This window comes from Gordionus sp. m RMFG-2023, chromosome 1, assembly GCF_954871325.1.
Source record: "Gordionus sp. m RMFG-2023 chromosome 1, tfGorSpeb1-WG-v2, whole genome shotgun sequence".
NCBI lineage: Eukaryota > Metazoa > Nematomorpha > Gordioida > Chordodea > Parachordodidae > Gordionus > Gordionus sp. m RMFG-2023.
This window is the reverse complement of record NC_088775.1, coordinates 7,927,668-7,953,161: the sequence shown is the minus strand read 5'-3', so window position 1 is coordinate 7,953,161 and position 25,494 is coordinate 7,927,668. Positions and strand designations below refer to the sequence as shown.

Genomic DNA, 25,494 nt, shown 5'->3' with positions numbered 1-25,494 from the left:
ATTTATTTAAATATAGAAATTAATTTTATAAATACTCAAAATAAACGATATTATATGGCATCTAGTTTCTATAAATGAAATCACATATTTTATTTTACACAAAAAATTAACGTAAAATTGATAAATTTAAGATATATTTTTAAAAAAATTTTAAGGCCCAGCCCGGCCCTTGCAGATCTCTACTTCTCATTCATTAAAAAAATCTTATATTTTAAAAATAATATATTATTATCATGTATTTTTTTTGGGTCCTCCTTTATTTGTTTTTGATATTACTTTCAACTAAAAATATCTCAGCATAATCACCATATACATCTCATTAATAATCTTTATAGGCATATTATTTATGTCTCACTTACTGTAGAAAGTGGGGAAAAACAAGCACATCTTTTAGGCACATTTAAAAGTAACTGAATCAAGTTACTTTCTAAAAATGTATTTTTTTAGAAAAGCAACTTTTAACATTAATAGGACCTTACAATAAGTATATTTGTTTTTTTAGATCGTATGTTTGCTATTAAATCTCATTCTAATTTAAATTTAAAAATTTTCCTAATTAATACGAGTTTACAAAAGCAATCTATAACGTCATAGAATTATATCCTTTTAGAAATATATGCCGTAAATATACCTCCTCTAAGGAAAAGGATTCATTAAACGAAGAATAATATTATTTCTTAACCAATATACTTATAATATATTTTTTATAAAATAAATTTATATTAATCTTCATCGGTAAATGATTCATTTTGTTGATCAGTAATTTGTAACTGAAGAGTAATTATAATGCATATCTATTTTAAACCTCGAGGAGGGTAGAAAGAATATTCGCTTATTACATTTAACTTCTCAATTTTTTTTTTTAAAAACATCCAAACTAATCCAGGCATTAATTTTTAAATTCGAATTTTATTATTTATTATATTTTTTTTATTAAATTATACAATAATGTTTTCTTTTTTTTGTCATGGGTATAATAAATATTCTTACATGATTGGATATAAAAAGGGGGAGGGGGAAGGGTTATAATTAAAAATTAAAATAATAATCGATGATTCTGTTTGTGAAAAGGATTAAATAATAATAATTCAAATAATAAAGAATTTAAATATATATATATAAAATATCTTCTAAAAATTTTCTTTTGTTCAGGTTAATATTTGGGGTTTTTAAAAAATTAAATACTACTTAGCCTTTCTTTGCAAGCATTAAAATTTCGCAAAATTATAATAACTTCTGAAGACATAACCAACCACCCCCCCCTCTTATATATGGGAAAGTAAAATTCTAACAAAGAAGAATAGAGAAAATAGAAATCATGATATCTTAATTTCTCAGCCTTTTTCTTACACCAAGAATTTAGCTCAAGTTTGAATAAAAATTAACAAACGAAAAAATGTATAAAAATGTTTGTTCTAAAAAAAATAAATAATAATATGTAAGTATAAAAGTATGGTGGTGAGATGCACATTTTAGTTACTTAATTCGCAAAAAAGGAGGAAAAAAGTAGTAAAATAATTTATATTTTTAAACCACGAAAAATTGACTAACTTAAAAGAAGTGTTTACGTTAACGAATAAAGCTGCTTCATTTTCAACTTTACTCCTGGAGCAATGTTACAGGATGCACATCCTGTCGAAAATTGTTTGTTAGACAGCTGGTATCTTAGCACACTTTATTATCAAAGAAAAGTTGTTTTTTTTTTAATCAGCTTGTTTAATTAGACCTTATTCCGATAAAATAAGCATAAATAAATAATATAAACTATAGAGTCGTGTAAAAAAATGATATTATATTATTATAAGGAAATTATTTGGTATAAGAGCGAGATATCTTTGTTTGTACTTAAATAGGTCTAATTGCGTTGAAAATTGTTTATAATTATTTTATTTTTTTTGGAGAGAACAAATAAAAATTGAGCATTCAGGACAGATGTATACTTGACTTGGGGATTTAATTCGATCTAAAAAAAATGGGGTAAAACATATCAATTATTATACTGAGGGGGGATATGATATTTTTATATAAAAACCACGAGAAAAATATGTATAATACAAAAAAAAATAAGATTATTTAATTATAGTACAAATGTATACTTTTTTAAATAATGGACCAAAATAAAATATAAGCTCCTTTATACGTTAGGCTACTTTTCAAATATTTAAACTTAAAAAAAAACATTCAAATCATTTATTACAATTTTTATAAGAATTATTTTTTTTCACCCGCTATTCTCGTGCTTAAATTAATATTTATCTAATTTCGACGTATAATCGAGTTCCTCATAAAATTTGACAGAGTGACCGCTTTTTGACACGTTTTTTGGTTTGTTCGGGGTGTTTCCTGTTAATTTGCCTCACTAAATCGTAAAATATCTGTGCGAAAAATAAACATAATTAAGCAAATTCGTAACATAAAAAAAAGAAGACACTTTTTGTGAACTTATTTTTTTAGAAAATCTACAAAAATAAATGGATAGGGATCTACCGATATCTTTTATCAGGTCAGGCAAAAATTTCTTGTTTTTTAAGATATCGATTGGCCGATATTATAAAATTTTCGGACCTGATAAAATGGCCATCTTAATTTTTTAAAAAAATTTATTTCAAATTTCATAATATATTTGTATATTTATTTATTATGTACATAGATTAAATGTTATTATATAAGTGAAAAATATTTTATATACTTTTAGATTCATGAATATAAACTATAACTGATCATTATAATATTTTAAATGACTTATATTAACGGTATAGTTAAATTATAGATGTTCTACTAGTATATGAGATGTGTAGATGTAATGTAGTATGTTTACAAGAATAAAAAAATCGGATCAGTAATCGGCCGATATCAATTTAATATCGGTCATACGGATAGGTTCCCAAAGAGTGGTATAGGCACACCCTTATGAATAGATATTAAAAATGTTCGGCACCATACATAATTAATAATGGTCAAAAAGGAGGGTAAACATTTCTTTAAAGGAAGTCTGCAAATTTAGAGACTATAATATCCTTGGTAATGTTGTTAAACGGCGATTTAAGTCGATTTTTAAAAAATGGCCCGATTAATATTTTAATTAAAATAATTATTACGTAAGCCAGGAGATCTTGCTTTAGGCCATTTAAAAAAAATCGATTCTAACAACACTAATAATTGGTTTATACCATTTGCCCTCTCCTGTTAAATATAAAAAAGGAAACTTGTAAAAACTATGACTAGTCACAGACCTGCCAAATCATTATTCATTTATTTAATATCTTTCTTTAAAACCTATCTAAATTTAACCTGCGGGTCAAGCATGGCGTTAAGTCAGATTGGATCATAATTTTAACGATTGAATTTTTATACTTAAATTAATTGCAACATCACATATATTAAAATCCCATTATTTTTATAATTGGCCATTTCAATACAGCTGCCAATCAATTAAAGTCCAATTATATAAAAATATTTATTTCCATTACTTCGTTGACGTTGATTTTGGATTTAGCCGAGGACTCGAGGAAAGCGCAATTACCGAATCTTTTAGCCAAACTTTGACCCTGTTCCCGCCCGACAACCCTCTCGTCCTCTAGATCGCACTTGTTGCCTACTAATATCATGGGAACCTTTAATTCATATTTAAATGAAATATTAAAAGTAAAAGTATGCAATTTTCTAATTAGAAATTTCTGTGGATTTAAGGTTAAAAAAGTTCTCAAGAAATTTAGAGCTTTACTTCCTCATTATTACACCCTCAGCCATGTATTCCCGCTAACTGTAATTGAGAGGTTACTCTGCATACACAGTTAACGCGAATTTTTGGTGAAGTAAACAAAATATGCTGTAAATATGAAAGGCAGGGTTACGTCGATTATTTAACCTATCCAAAGGCAGGTCCACCCTATTACACTCTAAGACCGATAGGCTTAGACCCTTATAATTCGTGGCAATGTTTTAATAACTTCCTTATAAAATCTTTTCTCAATGTTTTTACTTAGCAGTATCTAGTGACAAATAAAAAAAATGGGGAATTTTAGGATTACGGAAGCCAGAATGCACCGATAAATTAATCAAATACAGATCCTCTCGAGAAAAAAATGCAAACGGTGTTGAATAGCGTAGTAAAGTTTAAAGAAAACAGAGAAAGTTTTCTATCGGATATTTTAGTTCGACCCGTAATTATTATCACCTAACATGATTTTTTTGCCCGACAGGGGGTTCGGGTTGCGCCGACCTCTGGCAAGGATTAAGTAACTTATATATACAAATAGTTAAAATATTGGACAATAACCTGCCACACAAATGTATAGAGAAAAATTGTAAAAAATAAAAGTAAATATATGAACATCTTCAGTATCCTTGACCCTGAGTATTTGCTCCCTAAGGTCTTCTAAATCGTTGAACGTGGACTGGGCGGTGACGGAATAAACGAGAACAAAACCTTGACCGTTTTTCATGTACAAGTCTCTCATAGCCGTAAATTGTTCGGTACCTGTGATTTAAAAGGGGGAAAAATGCAATTTTTATTTATTTTTTTAACAAGTGAAACACATGTGAAATAAGCCAAGTGGGTGGGTGGGGGGGGTAAATAAGATTTAATAAATAAATACTTATCTTTTAAAATGAAATATTTAAAACCATATTAATATATAAACAGACTGCATGCAAAATTGAGCGTTTCAAATAGCATAGTGCAAATTGATTGAAAAAAAGAAAATTGAATAGTTTTCATTTTATCACAGATATTAGGATTAATAAAACAGGGCATTGGCCATCGGTGGCTATCAGGCAAAGATGCAAGAACAGCCCAAATGGTTATTCCAGATTTGAATTCATTAAATGTAAAATATCACTATGTTTAAATAAAAATAGCAATTGTTTTATTTATTCTGTTATTTTTATCCAATAATAAATCAACATCATTTTATTCATATTTTATAATTTATTAAATACATAACTGATAATTATTTTATTTATAATAGTTCAATCATATTATTATAATATAACCAGTTATTTAAAACAGCTGTGAATATTTTATAATTGTAGATGAAAAAGAAACAATCTTTCATAAATCCCTATTTCAAGATCATAAAATGACAAGTAACATTGTAACCTCCTATTACTGCATCAGAAATTCCCCAAACTGATTCTGCTCATCATAGTTAGAAAATTTCTATTATGTAATATTTAGTGAGGAAATAATTTTCTAAAAATTTAGCCCTTCAATACTTAGGTGAAAAAAATGACGTTAGAAGTACTCAGGTGGGTTTTATTAATTTCTAATGTGTATATCTCCAGTTATATTCATTATGATTTAATATTTGGATATATAAACTAACCTTAAACTTGTTATAATATTTAGTTATTTTTATTTCTTAAGCTTAGATTAAAGATGATGAGGATATTATAATTTAATTTTCTAAAATAAGTTCCATTGCTAATTTTTTAATGAAATAACTTTAAGTAATAGATTTTATGTGTTTGCTGTATATATAATATGAGAATTAATGGATGTTATTTTAAGAAGTACAAATATTCTAGAACTAATCAAATAAAATATCAAAAATGTTTTAAGATTGCAGTTTATATATCTAAATATTTAATTAAAACATACTTATTTTATTGTCCAACAAGCAACATCACATCTACTACCATATACTATTTACTACAACAGCAGCTAGTTCAGAGAATCTTCCTGAACCTTATGCTCATGGTATAAATTTCTATTATGTTTTGTTATTTAGTGAGGAATTATTTTTTTTTAAATTTTATAAGAAATCACAAATATTCTTAAACTATAAAATAAACAATTTGGGCAGTATTTATAAATTATTAACCAGTAAAATTGTATTGTACAGTATTTATTTGAAAATTGTTTAGTATTTAAAGAATATCTTTTTATATATCTATACTAATTAAGAAATAACCTTTTAAAATTAATGACAAATAATCTAAATTTACAATTTAAAACAAATATATAGGAATAGAAGCTGAAAAGCGTAAATCACCTACATATTCGCCATCGATATCAGATTAGAATGAAACTGATAATTTTTCTGAAAATAGTATAGATTTCTAATAATTTTTGAAATTATTCATAAAGATTAGGATATGTTTTTTGTTCTTATAAATCATTTTTTAATAGAATAGCACATTGACAAAATAATTTTTGATTAAATATCCAAACAAAATTGATTATCTTTTTATATTTTATATACTTTAGAATCCGAGAAGAATGATAAAGATAGGAAAAAGAAAATATTCTTGTAAATATAACAAGTCATGGGAGCATAAATTTATTTGGTTGATGAAGTTAACGGACAGGCATGCTAAATGCTCTACATTATTTAATTACAGCAGTGGGGGATAAAATGACATTTTGCGTCATTAAAAAATTTTCCCTCGGAGAGTGAAAAATTCAACGATATAGCTAACCACATAATGGTAAATTTAGCTGATTCAGGGTTATCAATGAGTTGCATTCAGCTTTCTGCGCTGATAATGCCTCTATGAATTTTGGCAAAAACCAAAGTGTATTTACCGAATTGAGGAAGCACAATAATGAATTAATAACAATTTGCTGCATGTGCCATATACTGCATAATTCTTGCAAGAGGGCAATGATTGTACTATCTGTAGATGTCGAAATAATTGTGATGAAATGTTTTAACGACGATTTCCGGAACTGTAGTTGCATCTGTATTATTTATTATTTTTGGAGAATATTTTTGTATCGCAATCGATCTTAGTGATCTGCACCGGGCCTAATTTTTCAAGCCAAGCCCGAAATTTTTTTAAAAAGATTTGCCGGCCCGGTCCGAATATTTTTTAAAAAAATTTAGCGGCCCGGCCTGAATTTATTCAAATATAGAAATTAATTTTTATAATTACTCAAAATAAAAGACATGTTATGTAGCGTTTAGCTTCAATAAATAAAATCAAAATTTTTTATTTTACATAAATAATTCAATATAAAATTGATAAATTTAGATATATTTAAAAAAAATTCCAAGGTCCGATCCGACCCGGCCTGAATTTTTTTAAAAATATTAGGCCCGGCCCGAACCCAATTATTTAAAATAAAATTAGGCCCGAGCGAAAAAAAGAAAGGCGGGCCGGGCCTAACTTTGCAGATCTTCGATGTTGATATATTATCCTGTACTGACTAAAGCATTTTTGATTTTTGATGCCGCAAAATGTAATATTCTCCCCACTAGTAATTAAATACAGTAGATCATATTCTACATTTGGCTTGGCTCTCTGTTAGCTTCATCAACCAAATATATTTTAGCTTCCATAACTTGTCATATTTACAACAATATTTTCTTTTCTTTTTCCTATCTTTATCATTCTTCTCGGATTCTAAAGTATATAAAATATAAAAAGATAATCAATTTTGTATGGATATTTAAATCAAAAATTATTGTCAATGTGCTATTTTATTTAAAAAAATGATTTATAAGAACTAAAAACATATCCTAATCTTTATATGCTTATTCAAAAATTATTAGAATAAAGCATGTATGTATTAATTAAATATTTAGATAAAATAATTATTTTCAATAAAAACTTCAAAACATTTTTGATATTTTATTTGATTAGTTCAATAATATTTATACTTCTTAACATAACATCTTAATTCTGCAAACACAAAAAAAAATTATTACTAGAAGTAATTTCATTAAAAAATTAGCAATGGAACTTATTTTAGAAAATTAAATTAAAATTATACTCCTAATAAAAATAGCTAAAATTAAAGGTTAGTTTCATCTTATATCCAAATATTAAATCAAAATAATGAATATAACTGGAGATATATACATTAGAAATTAATAAAACCCACCAGAGTACTTTATACTAATGTCATTTTTTTCACATAAGTATTGAAGGGTTAAAATCTTAAAAAATTATTTCCTCACTAAATAAAACATAAAAATAGTAATTTAACTATGATGAGCAAAATCAGTTCAGGAATTTCTGATGCAGTAGTAGGAGGTTGCGATGTTACATGACATTTATTGAACTTGAAATAAGAATTTATTAATGATTGTTTCTTTTTCATCTACAATTCTAAAATATTCACACAGCTGTTTTAAATAACTGGTTATATTATAATAATGTGACTGACCATAATAAATAAAATAATTATCAGTTGTATTTAATTTAACCTGAAAGATAAAGTTATATATAAACACACTGAAAATGATAAAATATGAATAAAAGGATGTTGATTTATTAATGGACAAAAATAAAACAGGATATCTAGATATTTACAAACTAGACAGGTTTTTCGAATAAATATTTAAAATTTATTTTAAAAATAATAAATTACTGTCTCTCAAAATTATTATTTATATTTTTATTAAAAATACTAAAATGCTAAAAAAATTGTGGTAGATTTTTGTGGAGATTTCCAATTGCGGTAGTTTTGCGGGAGTGAGATATCTGTGTGTAAACTAAAAAATAGCGTGAGTCTCCCGCTGATGGGGGGTGGCATGATTTGATTATAAGGTAGATTTTAATAATAATATTATAATTTGCAAAAGGATTGATAACAAATCGGTTATCAAACTATCATCATTTAGGGCATAAATCCCATATTACGAACGAGAAGATGGTCGGTATCTGATAAATCTTTTCTCAATGTCGAAATTCCGGCCATAATTCAAAACTATAACGGTGGTATGGGCGCGGTGGATCTCCATGATATGTTGGAACTCTACAGAACTGATATAAAATGGAAGCGTTTTTATATGCGAGTTTTCTTTCATTTATTAGATTCCTGTGTAGTGGATTCATGGTTGCTCTATAGACGCCACATGAAACAGAAATATAGTAAACATGTATCCCTTTTAGTATTTAAAGCTCAGATAACTAAAGGATTGATGATGGTTGGAAAGGAAAAGATAGAAAAGAAGGTAAACCTACTTTGAAGACTGAAAAAAAGAAGGAAATTGAATAGTTTTCATCTAATCACAGATATTAGATTTGATAAAATAGGGTATTGGCCATTGGCGGCTAGCAGGCAAAGATGCAAAAACTGCACAAATGGTTATTCCAGATTCGAATGTATAAAATGTAAAATATCTTGTTTAAATAAAAATCAAAATTGTTTTATTTCTTATCATTTAAAATAAATGGTGTATTTTTTACATATTAATATCCCAATGATGACAAATAGCACTTATAATTCTATATATACACTTTTTTTACTAAAAAAACGTTGAAAATGTGTTATTTACGTCTTGTTTAACTCAATTTTAGAAGACAAATTTTTTTGTTCACGGGAAATATGCCGGGCAAGAAAGGGTTATATATGATAAAAATGTAGAGCTCCATTAGCCATTACACATTGATAAATACTGATATTTACATTTAATCTATGACCAACAGTCAAAACTGATAAGAAAAAATACGTCACAGTCCTTCATAGCACTGGGGGGGGCGGTTATACAGAACCGAGTCATATAAAAGTTATTAGTAGATTAATATTTGAAGGTAAAGTAAATATACAAAATTAATTTTAATTTTCTTTGATAATTCATGTTATAACCGTTTTTTTAGCTTGGTATTGCATAGACCCCATCTAATCATGCTCAGCTAGTCTTTCATGTGAGTCACCTGTGAAGAGTTACGCAATATACATTCTTTTAATAAATTGATACTGATTGATAATCGATAAATACTTTTATTTAATGAATTTTAAACAGTTTAAGTAATAGAAACTTTATGCATATAAATGAAGCTAATATACTACATATGATAAAACTAGACTAATGATAATTTATATTTCTTATAAAGATAGAACCAAAAGATTTCTTTATTTTAGAAATAAATAGTAGGTCAAAGAGAAGCCATTTGTAATGTAGCCAGGAAATTTCAATATCTGTGGCCCACATGCCATTGCAACTCATTTTATTTTTAACAATGAAATTCGCTGTGTTATCCCCTAAAAATACAGCAAAGAAGTTGGATTGTTTATTACATTGTGAAAAATAAAATGGGCTGCAGACACGTGGGCCACATATATTAAAATTTCCTGTGCACCTATGTTGCTTCAAACAAATGTCTCTGTTTTTTAATGACAAATGACTTCTCTTCGACCCATTATTTATTATTCCTGAAATAAAGAAACTTTTGGTTGAATCTATGAGGAATATAAATTATCATCATAGTCTAGTTTTATCATGTAAATAATATATTATGAATTCATTTATACACATAAAGTTTTATGTCTGAGACATATGATTACTATAAAAGTATCTAGTCAACTATTGTCTAATTTTATCTAGTGTTGTTAAACGGCTCATTTTGAGCCGATCTCTAAAAACGGCTAACTTAATACTTCATCCAGAAAAATATTACCTAAGCCTGAGGATTTTGCTCATAGAAGGAACGAAGGTATAGATACATATTATCGAAATCTTGAGGCTTAGGCAATATTTTTCTTGCTAAAATATTAGTTAGCCATTTTTAAAAATCGGCTCAAAACGAGCCTAACAACACTTTTATCGTTTAAATAATATATTAACATCATTTATATATATAAAGTTTTTATTCCTAAACACTGTTATATATTATTATGTATTATTTTACTAAAAATTCATTAAATAAAAGTATTTATCGATTATCAATCAATACCAATTTATTTAAAAGGTTCAGTATTTAACTCTTTATAGTACAGGTGAAAAAATGACATGAAAGACTAGCTGGGCATGATTAAGTGGGGTCTAAAGCCTAAGCTAAAATAAAACCCTTATAAAATAAAAATTGGAGAAATGTAATTTACCTAAAAATATTAAGCTACACTAAAAGATCCACACAAAAATATCAATTATAAGTAATAACGTTTACTATTATATTTATCATTTAGAATTAATTTAAAGAAAAATTCTTCTTGTCAGTTTAAAAAAATATATTATTAAATTTTAGAAGGTTAGTTGTCAGTTTGTACTATTGGCCAAAAAGCACTATTGAGCTCCAGAGACAGTGATTCCTTAAGTTTCTCAATGTATAAAAAAAATAGACTCTTGGAATTAAGAAAACATTTTCACATTTATGATAGTAAATAATAATTCTTTGGCAATATATGCTCAAAATTGCATAAATGGTAAATAATAATTCTTTGGCAATATATGCTCAAAATTGCATAAATGGTAAATAAAAATTTTCGCTTCATGTGGATCTGGAGACATATTTAGGAAAAACCACAAATAGAAACTATCCCCCACATAAAAATCCTAAAATTAATAAGGATAATTTTTTTATAGTATAATTTAGCTGTTGTTCTCAAATATAATGGCTTTATCATGTAGATGACCCTTAGATCTAATCTATTACCGGGATGCCATCTGGTTGGTGACAAATCCTTAAAAAAGGAAGAGGGTTCATTGTAAGGTGGATTCTAATAATATTATAATTTGCAAATGGGTTGATAACAAATCGGTTATCACTATATCATCATTTATGAGTATAAATTCAAAACCAGGAACAAGATGATCATTAACCGATATCAATGTGGAAAATCCGACCATAATACAAGACTATAACAGTTGTATGGGCGGGGTGGATCTCCGTGGTATGTTGATTGAACTCTACAAACTGACATAAAATGGAGGCGTTTTATGCGATTCTTTCATTTATTAATTTCCCTAGTGATTCATGGTTGCACTATAGGCGCCAAATGAAACAGAAAAAAAGTAGATATGCTTTTAGTATTTATAGTTCAGATAGCTAAATGATTGATGATGGTTAGAAAGGAAAATAATAGAAGGTAGGCCTATTTCGACGATTAAAAAAAATAAGGAAATTGAATAGTTTTTATCCAATCATATTAGATTTGATAAAACAGGGCATTAGCCATAGGCTGCTAGTAGGCAAAGATCCAAAAGCTGCATCAATAATTATTTCAGATTCGAATGTATAAAATATCTCTATGTTTAAATAAAAATCGCAATTGTTTTATTCATTATCATTCAAAATAAATTGTATATTTTTTTTACATATGAATATCCCATTGAGAAAAAATGGCAACATTTCATAATTCTATGTATAAATATATATACTTAGTTAATAAAAAACGTTGAAAAAGTGTTGTCTTGTTTAACTGTTTTAAGAAAAAAAAATTTTTTTTACTCATAAGGAAAAAGTGGGGCACGAAAGGCAGACGATAATATAATTTTTAAAGATAAATTCTTATTCAGAAATTAAATAAAATTTTGAATGGACGATAAAGGCAACCTTAAATTAAACAAGGGATGCACTTGTTTGTACGCACCATTATATAGACGTTCTTTTTGAAAAGCAGACGATCAAGAGCAAAGAAAATAAGATACGAAAAATCAAGCTTTTCAAAAAAGGGTGGGATGGGGTCTTTTAGTAAACTCTATGGCTGTTCGAAGATCGGTAGCTAATTCGTCATTTTCGAGAAAATCTGATTGGCCCGATATTGTTTAAAAACTGATACAATTTTTTTTAAAAAAAATGAAATCAGTGGTATAATAGAATATATTTTTATATCCGGAACTTTTCTTATTTTTATTAATAAATTATTCATGAAATTTGCTGTAAGATTGCTAAATTAATAATTATCTGAAATGAATTCTAATTTAATGTTATCTTCTAACATAAATGTTTAGAACACACAAGTGATTATTATAACAACTACTAGAAATTGAGAAGGGAGTATATTAATATTCTCATTATATACTTTCTTTTAAAAAATAAAATCCAAAAGTTAGAATAGAATTAATAAACATTAAACGAGCAGCCAATCTTTAAATTTAAAATATCGGGTCTGTTATTGGATAGGTTTTAAAAAAATATTTAATATCGGATTTAAAAAATATTTTAAGTATCGGATCGGTGGAAAAATGAGAATCGGATACCCTCATTAATCCAACGATTAAGGAAAAAATTGTAAAAATATTAAACAATAAAGTCGAGTGCATTAAAATACTGTCTATTCCAATTTTTTATTAAACAGACAATTCCAGTAAAAACCGCAATTCTTGGAAATCTTTTGCTTTTATTGAACAAGTTTATAGTTAACCATTTTGAAATCATTATTGTTTTATAATCATTTTTAAATGTAAATTTTTTGTTGAAAGGGAAAAGGAGGGTAAAAAAGTTTAAGATTAAAGCTAACAGATGTTAATGTATGAAAGATAAATTGTAGTTAGAAAACATTCTACAAATGACAAAGAGATAAAGAAGATCTTATAGCGCAAAAATTAAATATAATTAAAAATCGATTCTAAGAAGACATAATTTTGTAGAGTTCCTCAATCTTTTTTCGGTCAAAGTCCAAATTCTTTATATTATTTTGACGGAACTTGAAATTTTAAACACGAAAAAAACACAATATGTTGACATTGTCAGCTGTCAATTAGTCGGACTATACAGTGAATTAGTGCGATCGCCTAGTGGCTCAGTTCAAAAATTGTATTTCTTACATTTATTGTATGCAATACAATAAATATTCATTCGGTAAAATGTACATAAATTATAAAGTTCGCCATTGAAGGGCAGACAATGTCCTTCCCTGGCGTATACGACAGCCAATGACAATCACCACAGCTGACTTCAATGAAGGTACACCTCTAATAAATGAATCATCAGTTCAAGTTAGTATTAATGTCATTGATTGTATGTATTTTATGCCGGAAGCTGTTAGGCTCTAACATATAAACAAATGGAGTAAATACTATAATATACCAGCTGTATCCAGGATTTCCAACATGCATTGTTGGCCCTCGACTTCGACCTGCTTCCTATAGCTATCCTCGATAGTGGGATCATACTTTTCTACAAATATGCCCTGCACGAATTGAACGGTCTAAAAAAATATATGATTAAATACAGAATCTAGTTAATATCAAAATTGCAAATAAAATTAATGCAACCTAATTGACAAATAGCATTTAATCAATCAACCAATGAATAGTAGTGACAATATATAAATTTCACGTTCATTTAGATAAGGGGAAATTATAAGAAAACTCGCAATAGCGATTAAGATATTTTTCAACTATTGAATATAAACATAGTTCGATCTGAAAAAATATTTTCCTCGTATTACATGAGCTATGCTGCATATATTCAATTTATAAAATGCATAGAGAAATGATTAAGTAATGGCCTTCAATGGTTTTACCTGAATAAGGGGGAAATACCATTTTAGTAAAAATAGCAAAAATGTTACTTCTAACCAGGACTGAGAATCCTCTTCTAAAAAAAGGATTCAGATTCGTTTTTAGTGAAAAAACTCTGGATTATGTTCAGGGCTCGGTGTCCAGAAAAATTTTAATTCACGTAAAATGGATATATTAAAATAAAAAACGATTCCACGAAAAATGTTTTTAATAATGAAAAAAAATATTTTATAATTTAAAAGAATATATTTTAAAAAAATTTTGAATCCTGAACCCTAAATTGAAAAAAAAGGTTCGTGGTTAAAAGGAGTTGGTTCAGGTTACCAGCTCTGCTTCTAACTACAAATTGAAAAGCTGTTCCGAAACCTTCTTACTAATGAGGGTTAATAAGTAATGGGTGAAAAACGTGCTTGTAAAATCGTAAAAATTGTTCAGTTTTGAAATAATAATCACGCTTTTAAAATAAATTGTGTGCCGGGTGATAATATGGATCGCCCTATCTTATATTTAATATCGGCATACTAACCTTAACCTATATTCTCACCATTTTATCCATGACCTTCCTGTACCTGAGGATTGGTCAGCTTGAGTCTCTCTCTCATGAAACAATCCCTTAAATTTTTCCAGAGAGTTTTAAGATAGGATACTAAAATGATATTTAAATATAATATATATGCGCAATTTTTACCGGGCATAAAATATTCCTGAGCTAATAAACTCCATATTTTATTTTTATATATAATATTTTTGATAAGTTATTTTGCTTATTATATAAGCACTGGTAATTTTTAAATTAATAAATGCAATTTTATCTATTTTCTATAAAAAGATTATAATTTAAATAATAATTTTAACTTGATTACACTGCTTTATATCTTCAAAATGAAGCCATGGATCTAAAATTAATTTCAAATAATTAGTGTTATAAACAAACGCGTTCGAATTTAACGTTCGTTCAATTTTAAAAACACATTTTATTCTTATTTATTTGAAAAATTTAATATTAATCTGAATTTTTTAAGAAAAAGTCTCATATATTTTAATCATCCTTTTACACATTTCAATTTTTTTAACACGCCATTGTTATAGTTTATTAATTTGAAATAATATTGTTCATATTTTAATTTATTAGATTAGTGTAAGCATGGATATTATTTCATCATCATCCTCTAATTCTGAAAATTTAAAATCAGATGAATTAACATTACCATGACCCAAATATGATAAATATTTTACAGTATCATCCTATATTAAAGGAACTAATTCTACTTACCAAATGTAAAATGTGCCCAAAAAGTATTATATCAGTTTCAAATTCTTCAAGTTAAAATTTAAAAAGACATTTGAATGCAATATTAATTATTTTGTTTTATACAATAAAGTAAAATCATTAAATTTGAAGAAAAAATACATTTGGGCTATTTGACCCCAACAACAAAGATAGTTATTTAAAAATTAAAAAAATTAGTGGCCTAAATATGGTTAACCATTAATAGACGAGTATTAAACCTATCACTATCAAATTAATTACATATATTTTTTTTAAGATTAGAACATATATATGAAGATCAATATGTTATTTCTGCAATTATAAAAACAATATTCACTCAATGGCCATGGATAAAACTTCCACAGAACAAAACTAATAAACTTATAGCGATATTGAAAACCCTAGAAATGATAATGCAAGAAGTGTTAATTTCGATATATCCTTTTTTTGACGAGGAAGTAGAGGATGGATTGGAGGAGGCTAACTTATCTCAATTTTTTGAAGCAAAGGACAAAACAATAAAGGTTTTAATAAATTCCCCGCGTTAGAAGAGTTGTTTAAAAATACCGCAATCCCCTCATCTGCCCATGTAGAGCGTGTTTTTAATATAGTTAATGTCGTATTAACTGCCAACCGTTTCTGTCTATCAGATGAAAATTTTGAAAAACAATTGTCATTAAAAATTAAAAGAAAAATTTTTTATAAATAAAAATATCTTTTATTCGCTATAGTATATTGCATTAATAATTATATTATCAAAATAAAACTATAGGCAAATATAATGTGTTAAAAAATATTATATTTTAAAAAAAATATATAAAATTTTGAGCGCACGTAAACGCGTTCGATTTTTTTAGAAATGTTTACAGCACTACAAATAATATTAAAAGCGCCAAATGTAAAATATTTTGTGCAATATTCACCAAAGGCAATATTCAAAATCGCGACGACAAATACAGAATGATTGTGTTTTTAAAAATCGGTGAGACTTTGCGACTCAAATCGCGCGATCGGTAACTATGAATGCGATATGATATTTACTATATTTTGTATTTATCGTAATCGCGCCGCTATGAATTCGGGGTTAAAAAAAGATTTTGTACATATATACAAGAAAGCGAGAAAAAAAATCTGAAGAATAGGGTTCTGGATTGTTTAAAATTTAAGCATCCTGTTTTTTTAAAAAAATCGACCGGAAACAGGATTTGATAGAAAATACTTTATAAATGCAGATACCATAAAAAGAAGCAATAATAAATTAAATTATTTAATAATCGGATTATAATAATAAAAATTATTCCTTCGAATAAATATAACAAACATTATCCATTTCCATCCCCATATAAAATATAAAAAAAACAATCATATTTTAAAATACAATTTAGTAGAATAATGTGTATCATGTTTCAAATGGATGATTAAATTATGTCACCTAAACGTTATATTAATATGTTTTTTAAAAAAATATCAAAAGAATATAATATCTAGTAGGCACTTAAGACATTTAAACATCTTTATTCATTCGAATAAAAAAAAATTCTACAATTGTCCAATTTTTAAACAATATTTTATCAATATAATTTTTAAATTTACCGAACCCTCTAAAAGTAAAATTATTTTTTTTAAAAAAATAAGCAAAAAGAGAGATAAAATGGGCGGGTGTCACACGATCCCACCCGCCCAATGTTAAAAAAATTTAGCCAACCCATAATTTGGAATTTTTGGAAAGATCTAACATCTACGAGACTAGTATACGCAGCCGCCGGTACTATTTCAACGCGATATACTCTGATGACGGTTGCGGAGCACACTATTAGCGATCTGCACAGTCGGGCCGGGAATTTTTTTTAAAAAAGCTGTATATTAAAAGACAATTCTGGCAGGGCATATATAAAAATTCAGATTATCGCAAATCTTTGATTTTTCGTAAAATTTTAATATAGCCAGGTAATTAAAATTATAATAGGTTTTGTATTTTAAGAGCTCTAATTCTAAATTAAATACTAGTAAATCTAAATAAATAGAGTAAATTAAGCAAGTTATTTATGGTATGATCCAAAATACAAAACGGTTGTTGTTAGCCATAGAAGGAGAGATAGAGCCTTAATTGACATTGGGAAAAATTAGCATAAAAAGATTTGGACCGTGGCGGACTTTTAGTAAATTTCGGGCCTGGCAACATATGCAAAAATATTTAACAGCCCGCCTTGCAGAGCTTTACTACCTATCATTTATTAGCAAATCATTGGAAAAAATTTGAAAATATAATTTTTTTAAGCCAAATATTTTGTCAAAAAATGGCGAGACAAAACCTACTCGCATCTTATCTCACTAATCCAACCTATTTAATTTTTATTACGTAATTTTGGTATCTTTAGTTAAAAACATTTTTTTAACCAATCATAAACATTCTTTTCGGCGCGAAAAAGAATATTGATAATTTTTTTTTATTATAGTAAAAAGTTTTATATAATTTAAATTTTTTAAAAATATTTAAATAAGTGGTATCATATGGATACCACCTCCCCTAGGCATATCAGAAGACAAAAATTTTTAAATGAAGGAACATGCATTGATTAAACCTCAACCTCATTAAATCTGTTTTAATCGCCAAAATTAATAAATAAATTAAATAGCTTTTAAAAACATAAAATCTTATCTTTTTTAACTTATAACATTGATAAATTTAAAAATAATAAATAAGATTGAGTTTAAATTTAATATTTTGTAAGCAGTTTCCAATTCATAGTATGATGCCTGAAAGGGTTTAAAGGGATAACAAGATATGATTTTCACTATACATAAGTGCACGCGCGTGAACGAATTACGAAAAGCGCAAAACGCTCGACGTAAAAAAAGGCTCGCAAATTATTAGGAAAAGAATATCCATTTTCCCCACAAAAAAGCAAATATTTTTCTCCCCTTAATTACGTTTACAAGACAGAGCCAAAATATTAAATTTAATTATCGAAAAAAATTCTTATAATATACTAACCGTGCCATAAAACCTTAATGTAATTAGTCGGAAAAAAATATATAATTAATTTTTTTTTTGGAATACAAAATTTTTATATTGTAAATTTAATAATTTTAAAACGCAATCCAGGTTATAAAAGGGATGGGGTTAAATGGTTTTCAAGGTTAATTGTAACATTTGGAAAGAAGGAGAAAAATTCCATATTACGAACGATATTACCGCTTCCATGGCGGAGGCCGGGGCCCAAGGAAAATAAAAACATTTTGTGTTATTCTTGAAAAAAATACATCGGACATGCTAAATAATTTAAAATTTTGTCTAAGTTCGAATTTAGGATCCGGTTCGAAATACCGGCTGACAGACTTCAACCTAGTCAGATTAGATGAGTTTCAAGTGCTCCACAAATAAAATTTAAAAAATAAGTATCAAGGATTGCCGTATTTTTGGAAAGGGGTAAGTGTGTTTTATATAACATATCTAATGGGGCAGGGTTGACAGAACGTGGCTTATAAGGAGATCAAGCAAGGCCTGTTTTCAATTCATTCCGAGATACTAAAAAAAAATTACGGGAGATAAGAGGAGGGAAAATCAATATTAATATAATCTACGTTTCCCCCCTTTTTTTTTATTTGTTAAAAAAATATGACATAATAAAAGCTAAAGAAAAATTTTTTTAACGAGATTGTCACAAAAATAATAAATTTTGCATTAATTAGTCGGTATAAAATTAATTTGATTCAAAAGCTTTATTTGTTACACGAGCATGGTTAAGAATTTTCTTTTTTTTTCTCACTGTTCCAGCTGACTTAATAAACATCTAAATCTCGCTTTAAAACCCCATACGCTACTGTACCCAACTAAGGAGAAATTTGGCGTTGTTAATGTTACTTTTCGTTATAGTTACATCACTAAATGACTGGTTTAGTTACTTTTATAATTTTTAAAAATAGAATTTAAGTAATTCGTAAAATATCAAAAAGTAACTAGCTACATTTAAAATACTTAAATTTAAGTAGTTAATATTCTTTCTCCTATATTGAGACAAGTCATTGGTAACTTAGTTATCTGCTAATATTTAATGTACACTACAGTTAAAGTTAGCTAAATTAACAATCTTAGTGATTTAAAAACGATCGAAAACAGAGCGATATGTTCAATCCCTAAATGTAGAAGAGGAAATCGGTATCTTTTAAAAAAAAATATGGAATAAACGACATCGCAAATTTCAGTTATCTGCTGAAAAATGTGATTCATAAAGCATTGAAGATGATTCATAGTTAGCTACAAATGCGCTCTTTGTATCATTCAATATTGATTCCCCAATCTGCCTCTTAAAATCGTTACTATCATTGTATCATCAAAAATATTAGTTGATTGGCTTCATTAAAGATCGAGTTTAGAAATAAAAAAATATATAATGTTTTTGCTTGGTCAGATGGGTCCGGGCAGGATTTGACTGGTTGACTTTAACTAGGTAAGGGGGGGGGGGGTATTTGAACAAATTTCGGATGAAAAGAAAATCGAGGATGAAATTAATCGATTTTAAAAGATAGGCGTAAAAAAAAGCAAATTACTATTAATAAAACCAATCGTATAAATTATGGGCTGAATAAACAAACCAAAATTTTTTAACGGTTTTAAAATCGTTAAATTTTTAGATTTTTACCACGTTCAATATAAGGTTTTTTCGAATAAATTCTAAAAATTAAAGTATTAGACTAAATTTAGATTATTTTATTTAAAAAAAATTAATAGTGATCACAAATAATTTTCAACTTAAGATTTTCACCAAGATAATTTTATGCAAGCTTCATTATTTCGTTGATAGATGTGTAATACCTTCCTATCGTCTATGAGATCAGGTGCACGAATAGTTATTATTGGGTTAGCCATTTTTAAAAATCGGGCCGTTTAACAACATTAATCACCCACCTTTCTCCAAAAAAAACCAAAATGTAGCAAAAGCTTGTCGAAAAGTGATAATTTGGAGTGTAAAAAACCCTTTCATTAATACTTATATATAGCTGATCAAGGGGGAGGGGGGTTTAAGTATTGAGATGGTTAAGTGGCCAACAAAAAAAGGGAAAGAAGTTAATAACATTAATATAATATAATTTATTGGCTTGATTCTTTGATTTCTTTCATCATTCGCTTTTACTTTAGGAAAAAAAGGAAGATTTGCTAAAATAAAAACCATATGGATTCGAATTCCATCCTTCTAAATTATGCATAAGGAAAATAAAAATCGACGCGAAATATAATACAAAAATAAGCGGCAAATACTTTAAAAAGAAAATTTGGGAAGAATAAATAGAAGAAAAAAAAATATAAATTGTAGGCAAAAAAAATCCGAATAATATAATATCGGGGGAACATGAACGGAACGTTCTCGAAACGTTTCGGCAAGGTTCTTAGGAAGAATGAGTGAGAAATGTTCCCGGATACGTTCCAAAAAATAATATGAAAAATTTCGATGTAATAAAGCAGAAGTTAAATTATAGGAACGTGTAAGTGTTGAAAGGGCTGTTCGACTATTTCATTTAATTTATAACAATTTTAGATATTTTACGTGCGCAACGCATTCTGAAACATTCATAAACTTATGAAGGAAAAAATTTTTGGCCAGCAGAAAAACGCAAAATATGTCTTCTGTCCAGGAAGCTGCTGGATAACACGATTCAACTTATGTTTACTTTAACAAAAATGTCTATTAATATTATAAATACTGAGTTCTCTCGCTGCATTTAGAAGAGGGCCGTCCAATAATTTCCAAATTGTTCTATCCTACATATTGATTTTAAAAAATGAGATGGCGGCTAACAACATGCTTAAGTCGAACGAGGGCCTTCCCGTTATCGCGATAAAAAAAAGAATTTGGTAACGTGGTAGACTGACCGATTATAAATATTTTTTCACTAGGGAAAGAAAAACAACCCATAAATCGTAATATATGTGACAAGTAATGAATAAGCGCTAAGGGATTACGATGCAAATAAAATGAACCATCTCGTTAAAAATTAAATTCCGGGGAGGGGGGGAATGTCGCTTAAGTATTTTAAAAGCGAACTTTTACATTGAGGAAAGGCAGGACGTACAGTAGCCTGTTTACGTGGTCTATAATATAGCTTCCTCTAAAAAGCAAAAAGGCTATTTGGAAATTACTTAGAAAAATAGCTTTGAGGATTCTTTCCAAACTTGAATATTTATTTAATGTTCGCACTTAAAAACAAACCAATAGTGTCCTTGTTCAACCGCTATAAAAAAAATAAGACGTACCAGGATACGAACTAACGGTTTAGATCAAAAATATTAATTTTAATATAAGAATATAGACAAAGTTAAAGGCTTAGAACTGCTAAATTTCAGGATAATAGCAAACATGATCGTGCGATATCAACTAGAGGACGCCTATCATTTCTTTTCCTTCGGGAACTGCTTTCTAGTGATTTGCCAGGCCCGGTTCGATCACTCTGGGGTCCAAATTTACTTTGGTATTAGGTGAGCCTGATTTTAAAAAATAATTTTAGTTCGGGGTATGACAAAATATTTTTTAAATAATTTCGAGCCAGATCACTACTATTTTCTGAAAGAACTACCAATAAATTTAAATCATAATTTTTTCAAAAAAATTTAATTATAATAGCACTTTTACATTACAAGAAAATGGAACCAATATTAACAACATATTTTTATATAGCTTAATATACTTATGTACATTAAAACATTCCACCCACTTTATAAACAAATAAAACCTTTATAATGGCTTCCAATACGACAATGTTAAAAACGTTTTAAATATTTATTATTTAATAAAGGACATAACCGGTATAATTTTAAAACAGGACAATGATATCGTATCACATTATATAATTCTTATTAAAATCTATACATTACTTTAAAAAAAATACATAATTTTTCATTTTTCTTGTGGTGTAAGGAAATGATATATTTACTACTACTAATTCAAGAAGATATCAATATAATTAATATGCATATTTCTGTTAAACTTCTTCTCTTTATAAAAAAAAGAGTTTTATAAAAGATATTTATAATAATTATACAATATTTTTAAAAAAATTAAGTTGAGGGGTGAAAATTTAAAGTATATTTAAATAAGAACAAGCCAATCCAGTCCGGGTCAACATGGCTGTTCGTTATATTAATGGTGAGATTGAAACCGGCCATAAGTAATTTGGTCATGTTAAGCATTCGACCTCTAAACCGATATTCGACAATGAATTATTATATTCTTTGTCCGAAACCCAATATTTCGAATCGAATGAATTGTATTTTTTTTCTCCTTTAATATTTTTATAAATTTTCGTAATTAATATACATCATTCTTTTTGTATTAATTTAACTAAACTTTAAGAGTATAAAATTGAATTGAAATCTGTCATTCGTAAGTGTTCGTAATATTGTATTTTATTGTTATAATAACACAAACTATTGTATTTATTATGCGCAAAAAAAATTAATGATATTTATATGTTTTATAGACGCCTAAACAAAATAAGCTAACCGTGTTAGTTCTTATATTATGATAGTTATAGCATTATATATTTCCTATGTATCGTGGAATTGTATATTTATTTGTTGAAATTCTTTTCAAATTCAAAATAAAAAAAATCTGATGATTTTTTTATTTTTTTTCTGAGAATGCTTAAACAGGATGTTAGACCCAATTTTATAGTTAGCTAAAATAAAAAAATTTTGTGATTTTTATGAATAAAAAATCTTTCATGATTGAAATCAAAAATTTGGAAGAAGAAAAAATTAGATTTTCATTACTCTGGTTTAGTAGTCCAAAACTTACGTTATGAGTGATCAGTTTTAGAAAATCGATTCAAAAATTGAATAATTATATTTGATATAGGGCAAAATTTGAGGGAATTAGGAAGTGCATCGCATTGGAAATAGCTAGAACCAGACCCCATTGAACTAGATGACTATGGTAATTAAAAAATGTCTCTTATCAAAAAGCAATGGCCAGGGGGAAAATAAAGAAAACCCTAGAAGGTTATAAACCTTAACTTGTACCAGTTGAATACAGGTTACTTATTTTGCCCGAACCCTTTAAAGTTTGATTGCTGATAAAACACTAAATCGTCAGCTTACCAACATGAATAAGTAGTAAGACATAAGGTTGAGAGGTCTTTTTTTAAAAATGACAAAATAAACCTTAATTCAAAAATTAATTTAAAAAAAAACAATGCTAAAAATAAAAACTTAGTGACATTTTTAGAGCACCTACTGAAGTTATTTTAGGAGATATTGGGGACAAATTCTTTATTTTTTCAAAAAAAAAATTCCTGATACAATTTTTGATTAACATGAAAACTTTGATGTTTGACATCTATTATGATATTATAGAGCTTGCCCTATCCCATCAAAGTTAACTGATTTTTTTAAAATAAGAGTAAATAATAAGTCCAACTCCAATCAGGAAAAAAATTATTTAAAACAGAAAATGTTTGATTTATAAAAATTTTTCCAATATTTATTAAAAATATTTTATAGAACTAGCTATTCTATATAGACATTATATACTATTTTAATTAGTAATCATTATATAATTCACTATTATTCTAAGGTGGATAAATTGGTAGAAATTATATTTGTATGGTCATTGATACTAATCCAGCTAAGTCTGACTATATTTGGGCCAGAAATATTTATTGGTTGAAAGAAATGTTTTATCAAAAAAGTCTTAAAGACTTATATGATGTCAAAGTCAAAATGAAAGTGGTATATATTAAAAATTGTAAACTATAGTGAAATATATAGTGGTATCTGAATATGCAAGTATCAAGCAAAGGCCAGACCCTATCAACATACCTCAAACTGAAAAAGGTCCATGATCAGTTTTTTGAAAGCATGGATGAGAGCAGGGAATGATATATAAATATCTAGAGTCATAATTTATAACAATTTTTACTGCCAATTCCTGCATAAACTATAAAGTTATAAATGAAAAAATATAAACTAGGTAAAAATGATGTATAATTTGAAAAATAAGTGGGCCAATCTATTTTCTAAGAAAAAATAGCAATGGTTTGTATTAAACAACTCTTTGTAGAAGGATTTAGATGATAAACTTTGATTATAACTAATAATTAAATTACTAAGTATCTCCAAAGATTAGAAAAATTGTATGTTTAATTATGTATAATATACAGATTTTCAATAAAGGCATATATTTTTTATAAGGAAATATATATTACAGGTCTAAGATGATATCATATTTTATACAGGTAATAAAAAAAAGTAAATCAAATATATTGTCACTATGAAAAGATATAACTAAATTATAGAATTTAAATATATATTTATAGAAACATAATTTAAGAGTTTTATATACATAAAAATGTATATAAATATCAATTATGTAATACTAGATAAAAAAAATAAAAAGTCATAGTCTTATTTTATATATCATATTAAAAAGTGAATATATTACTGATTTCAATTGATAAATTGTATAAAAAAAAGGCTGGTTAGTATTTACCAATGCAGATTTTCCGACACCTCCACTTCCTAAAACAACTAGTTTGTATTCCCTCATTTTATATTAGCAATAGAAAATAAAAGGATATTATTTCATAAAAAGGATTGCATGGAATTTTTATTTTGCAAATTTAAAGTCCCAAATCAACTTGTTTTATTTAATTTTAAAAATGAAAAATATCTTATTGGAAATAAATGTGTCAATTATTTTATAAATTAATTATTAACCTTTTTTTTTATATAAACATTAAATATTTCAAGGCAGGTTGAACCTGATGTATTTATTATTTATAAAATAACTCAAGCTATTATTTAAGATAAAATACTTAAAATATATAATCACTAATAGACCATATCTAGACTGGGTAAATTAGAACGATCCCCTCAAGGCTTCTAGGTTTCAATAAAATATTTTATTCAGAAAAGCCCTAAAATTTATAACTATGTATTTATTTTTATAAATTAAATGTATATTTATATCGTTAATAACTTTTCTTTAAATTATTATACAATGTATAAATCGCTGAGGATCCTGCATAAGCCATTTAGCAACAAAATCCATTTTAAATTTGCTTAAAAAATTATCAAAATAATCAGTG

General features: G+C 27.1%; 1 protein-coding gene across 1 annotated transcript; it reads right to left on the bottom strand.

Annotated features, from left to right (window-relative positions):
• Positions 1-974: 974 nt before the first annotated feature.
• Positions 975-25,058, bottom strand: LOC135922348 (ras-related protein Rap-1b). Its single transcript, XM_065456733.1, has 5 exons — positions 24,897-25,058; positions 13,705-13,825; positions 4,335-4,480; positions 3,471-3,614; positions 975-2,375 (listed from the first exon to the last, which is right to left on the bottom strand). Exons 1-5 carry the CDS (start codon positions 24,951-24,953, stop codon positions 2,283-2,285), a joined length of 561 nt encoding a protein of 186 aa, XP_065312805.1. The 5' UTR covers positions 24,954-25,058; the 3' UTR covers positions 975-2,282.
• Between the last annotated feature and the right edge of the window lie 436 nt (positions 25,059-25,494).

Excerpts from the sequence above, each read along its gene's own strand:
- LOC135922348 (XM_065456733.1), bottom strand. The coding sequence starts at position 24,953 with ATGAGGGAATACAAACTAGTTGTTTTAGGAAGTGGAGGTGTCGGAAAA. Across the intron at positions 13,826-24,896 it reads GTGTCGGAAAATCTGCATTG|ACCGTTCAATTCGTGCAGGG; the intron begins GTAAATACTAAC and ends ATATTTTTTTAG. Across the intron at positions 4,481-13,704 it reads GGAAATCCTGGATACAGCTG|GTACCGAACAATTTACGGCT; the intron begins GTATATTATAGT and ends TTTAAATCACAG.